Raw genomic sequence first — 13,208 nt, 5'->3', positions numbered from 1 at the left:
AAAAATGCTTCTTTCCAGCTGAACTGTTCCCATGAGTGTTTACAGTAAAAGTCTAAGCAGACCCCATTTGCTGAGCTTGCAGTTAGATTACATTTATCCTGGGGGGGTTGCACAAACGGAGGGGGGGCGGCGTTTTATACACCAAATCTGGATTTGAAATTTCTTATTGGCTGAGAAGTCTACTTAAATTTAACTTATCTGACAAGTGGATACGCAACTCTGCAACGTAAGATTCCAAAATATTGAAGCTGCTGTTAGCAGTCCATTTCCCCCAGAAAACACATTGGTGTTGGTCTCGCATATCATCGTTAAAGCAGCCCTTTTCCACTTTCCTCTCCTTATTGCTCTTTTTATCTCATTCATTATACAGATACCCATTTCCCAAGTGAACCTCACTCTTTCCTCTCTTGGAGAGAGGTTGTTAAAACGTGTGGAAGCATGAGTTGTCTATGTTGGTCCTTGAGACATACCACTAATATTTGGCCAAAAAACTCTTCACTGGTTAACTTTTTCTTAGTTCTTACTCATCACGATCTGATACTCCAACTGTCTGCTCATGACAAATTCAACATAACCTGGTTTTGCTAGTTTTTATTCAACTTTGGTAGACAAGATGCTGACAATGGAGTGTCTGTTCACTAGGAGTTTACTCATTAGATTACATATGACACAGAGAAGTGGCAATTATACAATAACTGAACACTTGTACTTTTTATATAAAATGCATTGCTTTTTTTATTCATTTTGTTCCTTAACACTGGTGTTCAATACTTGAATTCTTTAGGTTAAGGAAAAACCTGAAATCGTTAATAATAGTTCATCCTTCTTGGTTTATCAGAACACTTCTGGCCATCACAAAACCTTTTATTAGGTAATATTCTGGAAATTACTTCATTTAAAGAAAATACAAATGTATTAGTACTTAAATTTCAGAAAGTAATACTTAATATTTAAAGATGTATTCAACATTTTAGTAATTGTTCTTTATATTTGTTCTTCCACAGCTCAAAATTCAGCCAAAAAATTAGATATGTCTTTACCCTGGCAGAGCTCGCTGAACTCATCCCCATGGAATACGTTGGCATACCAGAGTGCATAAAACAGTACGTTTTATTATTCAACCATGCAAAGTTGTGCTTGGTATAGAGCACAAATGTGAAAACTTACCAAATTATGTGGATTTTCAACAATATGTCTATAAATTGGCATTAATCTAGAAGAGTGGTACTCTTGCCGTCAAGAGGCAAAGTCTCTTTGTGCTAGAGTTGTGAGGGTATTAAATTTCTACTTTGCATGCAGCAACATAATGGTACCCAGAGCATGACAATGAAATAATACTTAGCTGTATGGTTTATATAATTGTTACATTATACTGAGTATGAACTAGTCTTGCGGAATCATAAAATCATAATGCACAAAAGACCTCTATGAAACTCTTCTTTTCCTTTGGTATTTAAATTGCCTTGCTATTGTGAGAAATGCTGGTCTTGCAGGTGCTTACATTATAAGCCCCTTTTATGTAGTACTCAGCCAAAGCATTTGAGGTGTTGCACAGCAGAATAAAAGCAAAACAGTCTAAGCGATGAAATGTATAACAGACAAATAAGGAATCCATTTGACAATGAGAGAAGAGATGGAAAAGACTATAAACATAAGCCTAACAATAGTGATTCTAAAAATCCTTGAAAGGAGGGGCAGCTTTATGGTCTTTTTTGAAGTGGGAATCAGTGAAATAAGAGCTGTCAAAGGGTGCTTTCCAAACCAATTGGCCCACCACAGAAAAAACACATCTGCCTGCCAGCTTCAGGTATGATGGTGGAATTTTTTTAGCACCAGGCTTTGTGTGGGTACTCAACAGCATGATGCTCACAAAGTAGAGCTGATGCATCCAGAGCAACAGTTAGGATCCTAAGAACCCATGGTGGCAATTTGAAGTTGAACTTCTACCTCGTAGGCAATTGGCCTAAAGAATCTAGGGTAGTAAGGGTGTGCCTTTGCTTTTAGCTCACTCAAAATGTAATAGCAATGTTGATTATTACTTTGAACTGAAAGTCACATAAGGAAGGTATTAGAATAATCACCTCATGGTCACAAGGCATGTGTTGCTGTTGAAACGCTGACATAGGCGATGTCTACACTACAGCCGGATCTATACTCTGGTGATAGATGCACCGGGGGTTGATTTAGCGGGTCTAGTGAAGATCCGCCAAATCAGTCGCAGATTGCTCTTTGGTCAACCCCCAGTACTCCACCCCGAACAAGAAGAGTAAGGTCTCGTGTCGACCCAGAGCAGTGGAGACGCCATAGTAACTCAACCTAAGCTACGTCGACTCCAGCTACATTATTTACGTAGCTGGAGTAGCATAACTTAAGTCAACTTACTGCGGTAGTGTAGACATAGCCAGGGATAAATGTCTAGCTGGTACAAATTGCAAAACTGAACATTTTGTAATACATGCAGAATGTGTCTTTCTGTGGAAAAGGCACAAAATTAACATAAACTCTGCCTAGAACAAATTCCCTTCAAAAGCAGAGGATTTGCGAAATGAACAGATTTATGTCCTCCTAAGGTTTACAAGACAGCCTTGATCATTATTGCAGCTGGTTGCATCAAGCACTGATCTTGCGCAGAGACCAAGCTTGCTGGTCCACAGGGTTCTAGATACCAGAACATTTTGCCACACTTCTATGTTGGGGAATATGACACTTTGAGCTGTACTTCAAAATTAGGTCATAAGGTCTCTGGATTTTGAGGTAGATCAGAATGGACTAAATAGTGTACTTTACTACTGTTACCACACAGCAACTAAATCTCTGCTAGTTCTGCATTTTATTTAAAACTAGTATACATGATTTTATTCTCTAAATAACTATACTAGTTTCATGACTTAATACTGTGTTCCGTGAAGAACAGTTAACACTTGTTTTTGACTTTGTTTGGCCTTCATATCTTGTACTTACTGAAATCAAACTTTTCCCCACTAAGGTATGAAGAAGAAAAGTTTAGAAAGAAACACAAAAGGTATATATGCACACCTTACTTAGGGATGCATCTAGACAAGACCACTTGCGCTGCACAAACTAACTTTCCCAATTGGTTGGCTTGCAGACATGAACAAGCATTTGTAAATATAAACATGCACTAATGACTAAGCTTGAGTTTTGAAGTAGTTATGGTAAATATAACTTGTAAGAGAGCTCCATATAGAAGTGTAAACCATGGACGGGTTTGTAATCTGTCAATATTTTTTCCCTTCAGAGATGCTTTTATTAAGGGGATATATTGACTTTGAGCTGCATTTTCAAAAAGGCAAAAAGTTGTATGTATATTTAAACCTGCTTGAACAAACTAAGTTTGTTTTTAAGAATAGGTAACTGTTTGAATGCTTAGTTAATTTCTAAATGCCAAACTGCTACAATTGTAGAAGTTACTTGCAAAACAACTTCTTACAAATTTCAGGATTAGAATTTCTATCTTGCTTTATTCAATATTCACTAATTTCAGTTATTTTCAAGATATCTAACTTGCACAGGTCCTAAATGAGTTTATATTTTAGTCAGTGCTGTTTGTATTTGCAGTGCCTAGATTCCTTGCTAATTAATATTGGATTTTCTGTATGCTGAAACTTAAGTGGCCTGCTAACAATTCAAGCAATTCCTGCATCTGAAAAAATATTTAAAACAAAGGAGTAATTGCCGTTCAGTGTGTCTACCAATAACCTCACTAAAACACTCTGCTTCTAACTTTAAACTTTCATTCTGAGCATGTGCATAACAATAAACTGTTTAGGGACAAGTCACTTTCTTTAAACATGTCATTGTAAGTCGGAAGATGGGAAAGAGAAAAGGTATTAAGAACTAAACCTGTCAAAAATAACTTTTCCCTGTGGATTTTACTAGCTTTCATAAAAAAACAAAGTGTAAAGCTAGTGGAAAAGCATAAAATGTCAGTCTGTGTGAAAAACTGTAAACTTTAATTCTGCAGTATTTAATTCTGCAGTATTATAGCTGAGATTATAAAGGTACCAACTACAGAAAATTCAGTTACAGTTCTCACAGCAACTCTAACTTGCTTCACCTTGTTAATGTCTGGTATTTTGACTGTCTATAGACCCAGTTCTTTTCGATTGGGAGGGTTGCCATAGACTGCAGTGGGTATAGAATTGAGCCTTTAAAAGGAATATCCACTTTAAATTTCAGGTCTCAGGTTCAACTTACTGAGTCCCTCCCCTCAATATTCCACCTACAGTCACTTTTTCCCAACTGTTTCTTTTACGTTACTGTGTGAAAATCTGATTATAACGGAGTAAAAATGGATCTAACTAGATAGTGTTTACTTTGTGTATTTGACAACAAATGTGCTTTTCCCCCCATAGTCTGTTATAATAATCATGGGAGTTAACTGCAATAACAGTAATTTAAAAATCCTCCAGACATCATTGTGGATTCTTTTGGTTTAAAGTTGCCAGTATCCTATTACACTTGATGTACATAATTTCCTTTGGGAATTACTTAACTCACCTTTAAAAGACAGAGTCAGATCACAGAAGTACATGCTCTACTCTGCAACTGGATTAAGAAGTGCTGCAGGGTAACATACTGAGCAAGTAAAGAGCAACACTTTCAGGTACCGCTGTGCAGTTTTTAAGCCCTATTTCTTCAGATTTTGGTGTTTTAGAAGTCACCCCTTCCCCCCTCCTCTCAATGGCTAGGGGAGAGAGGACTTCTTTCCCCTCCCCCTCATCAGATTATAGTATAAGTGCAGTAAGCACATACGATAAAAGCCCTTGTGAAAAAGTAATTGCTTTAAGTAAAATTTGAAGCTGTTGAGCCATTAGATTAAGCCAGAAGAGTTAGTCTATGACAAAAGTACAATCATAGTCTTAAATGAAATCACTGGGTGTTTTAGGCAATGCATTATGTTCACCATTTCTTTTTGTGGTTTATTTACGGAACCTCTTCCCCGATTGCATTAATTTTAGGATGGAGTTTAGGCTTAGGTAGCATGAAAGATGAATGCCCACACACACCAGTTGTGTCAGTGGACAATGGCCTGGTGAGAAGCCAGTAACCATGCCCCAGTTGTTGGGAACAGAGAGGGAAGTGGGATTCATAAGCAAGGACAGCACCTTGTTCTCTTTTGTGGGTCTCTGGCTGATGGATTTAAAAACTGTTGTCCCTTTCTAGCTGCTTGGAAGGAGTTTTTTCTCATCCTCCAACTTCAGAGCCTCTTGGCTGATGGAGAGTAAGAAGGGTGCTTGCTACTCTACTCTTTCCCAAGCCTTTTTTTAGTCACTTTCCTGTAAGTACTTCCACTGTTGTTCATATCTTTCCCTAGCTGCATCATAGTAAAACTGGCAGTGTTCTTGTCAGTTTCACAACTGCTGTTCAGAATCCTGTAGGCAGAAACTTATCTGAATCTTGTTAACTTCATTGTGCTTTTTGGGAATGTCATGAGAAACAGTGGACTGAAGCTGGCTGCACACTCAGCAGGACAGCATATGTCAGCTCACACTTCAGAGGTTCTCCTAGCAGCCATCAGAGCCAGAAACTTTACTAAAAAGAAATCTTAAATTATGCAGAAATTGTTGATGTAGATTCCTTCGCTCACCAGTTGATTAAGCAAGAGGATGCATAGTAGGCCTAGAGACTTCCTCCCCTGAAAAACAACGAACAAAAAAACCCCATAACCAGTCATTATCCTCATCTTGCAGAGGGAAAGCTAAAAGGAATGGAGATTAAATGACTTCCCCAAAGAGTCAGTGCTCGGAGCCAGGACTAGAATCCAGGTCTACACAGTACCATGTTCAGTGTGCTAGCCCACACTGCATCCTAGCTGAACGGCACATAAGTTTACCCGAGTGACTCTAAAGTGCTATCTGATATCCTGCATACACACAGATTAGCTACAAAGAATGAATTACATATTTTTAATAAATCTAAATCTATATAGTAACTAATTGAATACAACTTATTTCAAAATAGCAGGGATCAATACAATGGACATTATTTGTATTAATTGTTTAGAAAACAATTCTGTGAAACTTTAAAAATGTATGTAGTAAAGGAAACAGTGTTGGCACAACCACACTGTTCTTTCAGCTTAATATTTAACATAGCTGTTCTTAAAAAACAAACAAAAAACCCCATTGTTTACAGTTTTGACAGGCTCGTATTTGCCAATATAAACTGCATTCTAGTCTTAAAACTGTTTCATTTTATTGCATGTCTTAGAGGCTTACATTCTAGTCACTTTATTGATAAATGAAAGAGCAACCTGCTTCCCTTGCAACATGGCCAAATTTGATATTTCATTTTCCTAATACTTTTCTTCCAAATACCATATCTGTTGTTGCTTGAAAACACTTCTCGACCCATCTTTAAAATCTCTAATTTTAGGAGGCAGTAACAAGGTGGATCTTTAACATTTTGCTGTAATTGAACCCACTTCACTGATGTTTTGTTTTTTAACAGTTGAATGATATTTACTAAAAACCTTTTCTATATAAAAACTTTAATTCTCCTGTTAAGATCAGCTTTTTTCCTAATATAGAAAGTAATAGAATACTGAATTTGTAATTTATATTATAACTTATTTTTTATTAAACAGAATTGACCAAGAGCTTGATGGGAAACAAGAACAGAAAAGTGAACAATAAGTTTGGAGTCCAGACAAGAAGGAAGACTGTGCAGGTGGAATGATCTGTTTTTTGTTTTTGCATTTACAATGCATTCATTAGCCTTTATTATGTAACCTGTTATAAAAGGTGCCTTGATATATCTCTGGACTTGTACACAAGGGACTGTTCTCTAAAGGATTGGTTTGCAAATCTTGGGTTTAATTCTTGACTTTAATAGCTACTTTACCATGTAATCATTTTATACTGTTAAATGTCAAAGAACCATATGTTTATAGGAGGCATTCTTGCAATTATCTAAATGATGCATGTTCTTCAGTAAAATATTTATATACCTAAATGTTAAAGGAAAGAGATAATATATTTTTATGACTCTTTGAGCAATATTTTATAACGTTTGCTTGCAGAATGAATTCTTTTGCAAGTAGACAAGGCCATAAATGTGCGCTGTCATTATTTTGTAAAGTGCATGATGAATGTTTTTTGCTGTAAATAGTTAATCCATTTCCTGAGTGATTTAGAAACCTAATGATTTTTAGATGCTGGTGTTCACTTAGTGCAGTTGTCTCAGAAATGTGAAGATAATCATTTTTGTTCCTGTATCTAATACAAGTAGAACTCATTTACACTGCCAGAATGATCTTGAGCTTTGGTGTCTTTGTTTTTCTTCAAAATACAGATTTGTGGCTCTGTGAATTTCAGCTTATTGGCTACTACCTTTTGGCCTAGTTAAGCCATATTGGGGACTAAATAGTTCAAATGACTAATAGCATAATGAGCTTTTCATCGTTAGGTCACTAGTTTAAATTCTGCTCAGGTGTTTAGTAGATAAAAGCTGTCTAGTCAGTGATCAGTGTGAAAGGAACTCAGTCCTGTTACTCTTGGATGAGTGTCAGTTGGCACTAAGTGAAACTGTGTTCAGTTTCAGCATACACAGAATTGCATGGGCATGGAGCTGAACTGTCCCTTCAACCATAAAAGTTATCCACTCAGGTCAAGATTGAAGTATCCTGGAGAGGAGGTGTGGAAAATCTTGCATTGCCTTTACTTTGTAGATGGAGATCTTCCATCTCCAGTGCTATATGGCACTTCCCATAAGCACTAAATTCACTTTAAAGAATGTAATGAGTCTGTTTTTTGCTGTGGTTATTCAAGATATATCCACAAGTTTTCACTTGGTGTTCTTGGGCACATAAATTGACTTTTGTAGGTTCTGTTAGCATAGCTAAATTACACTATGTTCTGGGTGAATCATGTAATGAAAATGTCAATCATGCCTATTTTGCCTGTTGATATGTGCATATAAATCCATTCAGAAGTTAAACATTTAAGTGACATTGTAACAAGCATTAAATATTTACACTTTTTTTTTACTGCAGTGCTCACTACTTTTGTTTTAATCATAATCAAAAATCCCCATCTGATATTATTCCACACTTCTCAACTGTATATTCTTGGAAATAGTAGTAGTATCACAGTTCTTACACACAGTCAAAATAAATCTGGTATACTTACAAAAGTAAAGTAGGTTTCAACTGGATGGCTACTTGTCAGTGAGGTATAAGGCTCATAGGGTAATCATACAACTGGGATTTACTAACCTTTGGATCCTTGCAGACTCCTCGATGTCTCTAATCAACTATGCATAGGTGCAGTACTAGCTAATTCTGATGCCGGATCAGGCCAGTAGTCTACATCTGAACTTAACAGATCTATTTAACACACATGCTTCAGAGGAATCCGTCTCAAGGCATACGTATTTTGGTTAGGTCAGCATCTGTTTCCATCAGCAGTTTGTGCAGATTAATATGATGTGTCTTCTGCCTAAGTAGGCAACCTTATTTTGAAGTTGCCCTGTATGCATTTTTATAAGGCTTCTATTTTGGTCTGAAAGCAAAGAACCTAAATGGAGATACTTTCTTCAGGAGATAGGGCCTGATGGATGACCATGAGCAAGTTACTTCATTGCCTTATAACTCCATTTCTCCACTTGTAAAATGGATATAATGATACTCATCTTTTTTTGTAAAGCATTTTGAGATCTACAAAAGAAAACAGCTACATTAAGTGCTAGGTGCTCTCACTTCTATTCCTTGTTCTATATATCAAGTTATATCAGCTCCAGTTTACTGGTTGAAACCTTCCCCAGCTTGGCAAATAAAATTCCAAGACTGGCCAAGTGCAAGGTGTGTGCATGCAAGCAAATCTGGAAATCTTCTATTTCATTTTCAGGTCTTAAAGCTGAATAGATTTAGGTCTCTAAAAGCCTGGAGAAGAAGGGGTCACAATCTCACTTCAAATTTTTTCTTCAGATAAAGATGACTTCTACCAAAAGCAGTTCTTCTAGAAGTAGGGTCTGACAGTTGACTAGCATTGATATAGCGTGATACAGTTAAATCAATATCTGATTACTGAAATATGTCATTTGTTGTACGTAGTAGAGAACACAATAGCTGAAGATGTTCCAAATGGAAAACAGTAGAATTTCTACTGGCTATAGACATTCTTTCTAGATCTTCCTCATTGCTTCCTTTAACCCCACACTTCTCCTTTCCTCTTACCTCCTACAAAAGTTGCATGCCAAGAATCTTAAACAGTACATATATTGTGTGGAAAACCTAGTTTATATGTATTTTGTACTTGACCAAATGTTCAATAATTTTAAAGATGACTTCCAAAGGGTGGGAAGGCTTGTAACTTTCTGCTGCTTTATTGTATGATCAAAGGAAGTCTGAGTCTGTTTTTTTTTCTCCTGCTTGCTTTTTCACATTTAAAAAAATCAAGTTTTGTCTATGCAATTTTTCTGACCGAATCTCTAAACTGGAGCATTATTTAATTTATGATAGCAGAGATGCAAAGGAAGTAAAACGTGATTAGATGTTGAAAAATGAGTTACATGCAATCCAGATAAAATTTTCTCCTCAATTGAACTCAGATGCCTAACAAATTGCATGAGTGTCTTTTGTTAAGACTCAGACCTCCCTCGCCACAAAACACTTAAGGATTTAGCATTCCCAATCTGGGACTTCTCTGAGAATCCCAGCAAAAACCAGGAAGCAAAGACTAGATACAGATTTTTTTTTTAAAAAATATGCTGCTTGTTAAACTTCATGCACCAGGCACAAGTGAAGGATAATAAACATGCTTCTCTAAAGGCTACATTTTAGACTTCAATTGTAGCTGCGTGAGGTCCCTAACAAGGTTTAATTTTCAACTTCAGCTCTGCATTAACTGATGAATTGAGTGCTTAATTCTCAATCTTAATGTTGCATTAATATTTATTGTAAAATGTATACACACACTGATCCATAGTCACTTGCTATCTCTCTCTAAGCTTGTCTATAAATAGAAATGGTCATTTTCCTAATCCTACTGCCTTCTAAAGCAGCAAAGCTTTGGAGGGGGAGGGGTAGCTCAGTGGTTTGAGCATTGGCCTGCTAAGACCAGGGTTGTGAGTTCAATCTTTGAGGGGGCCACTTAGGGATCTGGGGCAAAAATCAGTACATGGTCCTGCTAGAGAAGGCAGGGGACTGGACTCAATGACCTTTCAAGGTCCCTTCCAGTTCTAGGAGATTGGTATATCTCCAATTATTTATTTATTTTTTCCTGCTGTGGAGAATCTTCCCTCCTGGTTTCAGTCTCCCCCCTTCTGCCACCCATCCCTTATTTTTAATGGTGAAGTATTCATGTGCATGTTTTTAAAAAGCTATTTTAAATGAATTCTGGGACTTTCTCAATGGGTCTCAATGTAAATGGGTATTATACTCAAAACCAAATCGTGCTGTATTGCAATGAGATTCCAAAGGCTACATCTACAAACAGCTATTTAAAAAAAAAAAAATCACGTCACATAGTAAGTGCTCTAAAACTGCTATTATTGTCTGATGTAGAGAAAATGCAGCTCACCATTGGAACACAAAGGCAGTTTCAAAGAAAGAACTTGTTTAATTTCAATTGCCAGATTTCTGTTAAAATCCAAAGTCTTTGCGATCAGTACTTCAAATAAAACAAACTAACTAACTTGATGCATTTCAGTGGTAAGCTGTAAATACTAGTCTCAACTAATTTCCCAGCATCTGGATCAGTCTGAAGTGTCATCAGAATGCTGGGACAGCAGCATCAATAACAGTAGGCAGATATCAAACAATTCTGATGGTTTCAAACTTTAATACATTCTCAATTTGAAAAGGATTGACATCTCTCAGTGATTGAATTAAAAGATGATAATGACCAACTTTAGTGGAAAGTCATAATCTCTATTTAAAAACAGGAAAGAGTTATAGCTAAGACTTCAACTTTCATTTTGAACCAGCATTCCCACCCACTTGCTTTACACTGTCCCATGAAAGCAGCAAAGAATCCTGTGGCACCTTATAGACTAACAGACGTTTTGGAGCATGAGCTTTCGTGGGTGAATACCCACTTCCTCAGATGCATGCATGCATGCATCTGAGGAAGTGGGTATTCACCCACGAAAGCTCATGCTCCAAAACGTCTGTTAGTCTATAAGGTGCCACAGGATTCTTTGCTGCTTTTACAGATCCAGACTAACATGGCTATCCTCTGATACTGTCCCATGCTTTACGGACAGGAGACTTGGATTTGTGTTGTCTTGTAATGTGAATTTTACTTTCAGCAGGAGATGCAGGAATACTTTTCTATGGTGCGGTTTCTGAGCTCTGTCAAGAGGCAAATAAAGAGTCATTGCAGTCATTATATAACTTGGGCTGACATGCTCAGTGAGTTTCTGGAATATAAAGCATGTGGTGGTAAAATGTCAGCAACTTTATTTTGCTGCCAATATGGTTAAAGTGGAGGTGATCATATTTGGGCTGATGGCCCAGGGTGGTGGATACGAGATGTTTGTAGATGTGTGTTTACAATAAGTAAAAATTTCAAAAGTGACTTAGGAATGTAGGAGTTTGTGTTTAAAAATCAATGGGTTTTTGGCTTCTGTCATCTGGGCCTTTCTGAAAAATTTACTCAGTATGGTAAGCAAGGGTTTGTAGCTGATATTCCATTGGAAGTACAGTAGTAGTAATGTATGATTGCTAGGTGTAAAGATGTTGGCTACACTAAGAGTTAGCACTGAGACACAGCCAAAGTTAGTCAATCTGAAACCCCGATCATGAAGCACCAAGGTTTTTAAAATGTTGCTTTTTAAATCTGGAATGTACTGGCTTTCACTTATTTACAAAATTTTTTAAAGTAACACTATAGGTAACTTGTATTCACAGCCTTAAACCTCTTCTTGATATATTTTCTCATTTGTGACTTGCCTTTGTTTTCAGTGATCAAGGGAAAGAGATGGTATCTTCTGTGGAATTATCTATTGCAGACTACATTCTAGACGGTAAATTAGTAAATCACTGTCCATTGTTTACTGCGGTTGAGCAAATGTCAGCAAACCTATCTGTGCTGACTGAGCATCACGGACTTCATAAGATTAGTGATGCGTTGACAAATTTTGAAATTTTTTGCTTTAGACTTTTTAAACTTTATAAGGATTTAGTTTTCATAAGGACTAGGTGAGTAAGACAGATTTGGAATTAATAGAGCCTTTTTAGATGATTATCCAAAAAACTACCTCCACAAAGTATAAAAGCTCTCATTTGCCAAATGTTTTGGCCAGTTCATCTCCAATTTGCTGGAAAATTCTCTAGTGAGAAATAGCATAAGAGATTTAAATAGGATTTCTAGGAAGCAAAAGGGGTGTGTGTGGGAGAAGTGATTTTAAACCAGGTCAATTTAGGCTTTATGGAGTCACAACAGCAGATTCTTGCTCAAGATATAACTTTTCTTCAATTTCAGATTAACATTTCTACATTCCTTGTGGATGGAACTTCAGCATTTATATTCTGCTGTTAGAAAATGAAAAATTCTGCAGTCGGTCAGGAACACACGTTTGTTTGTAAAATGCTTTGAAGATTAGAAGTGTGAGACTTCCCAATCTCCTTTAGAGAGGTGACCAATAAGCAGTTGGCAGCTAGTATGTTTTTACAGATTTTTTTATAAAGTTCCAATGAGAACACCAGTACTGAATTATCCATGTGGATGCAGGTCATTTTTTGGAGGTTTTTAGTTCTATCAACAGATCCTAGGAGCTTTCTGAAGAACTATGCTTCCATCTGTTATATCATGGTTCAGTATCTTTTAAAAACTCATTTTCCTCAGAGGAGCATTCACATTTAAGGATGAATTTCTCTCAGTATGAACAACAAGATAGGAATTTTGCCCCTTTCTAAAACTTAAGAATTCTAGATTGTGCTGAAAGGTTTCCATTGACATGAATCCTCAGTACAATATAAGCAAACAGCAATACACTTGCTAAAGCTGAGCAAAATTTTGGGTCAACACACTTTGCAAATATGAGTTGAATTTGACAAAGTGCTTTGGCTAGGAAACAACCAAAAATCTGGAAGTCAATGTGGTGTGTTTTTTAGTGTTTTAAAAAAGTTCTCAAATTTCCTTCAAGTTTATTTTAAAAAACAACCTTAACTCAAAAAAAAAAAATTGGGTTGAATTGCATGAAATACTTTGTTCTATTCAGATTTTTTCAGAACTACCAGT

At 36.6% G+C, this 13,208-nt stretch overlaps 1 protein-coding gene across 11 annotated transcripts in view; it reads left to right on the top strand.

The window, feature by feature from the left end:
* Positions 1-13,208, top strand: part of BNIP2 (BCL2 interacting protein 2) — a 31,461-nt gene extending 18,253 nt beyond the window's left edge. For 7 of the 11 annotated variants that reach the window (XM_030576888.1, XM_030576885.1, XM_030576880.1 and 4 more), the window contains 4 exons: positions 785-871; positions 1,005-1,103; positions 2,987-3,022; positions 6,611-9,719. In XM_030576888.1, coding sequence (XP_030432748.1) covers positions 785-871; positions 1,005-1,103; positions 2,987-3,022; positions 6,611-6,659 — 271 coding nt within the window. In that variant the 3' untranslated portion in view covers positions 6,660-9,719. Of the gene's footprint in view, positions 1-784; positions 872-1,004; positions 1,104-2,986; positions 3,023-6,610; positions 9,720-11,929 lie in introns of those variants that run through there. The other 4 variants (XR_004002226.1, XM_030576882.1, XM_030576884.1 and 1 more) reach the window with 4 other exon arrangements.

The sequence above is a fragment of the Gopherus evgoodei genome, chromosome 10 (genome assembly GCF_007399415.2).
Source record: "Gopherus evgoodei ecotype Sinaloan lineage chromosome 10, rGopEvg1_v1.p, whole genome shotgun sequence".
Lineage (NCBI taxonomy): Eukaryota > Metazoa > Chordata > Testudines > Testudinidae > Gopherus > Gopherus evgoodei.
Note: the sequence above shows the minus strand (reverse complement) of the source record. Positions and strands in the feature narration are given on the sequence as shown.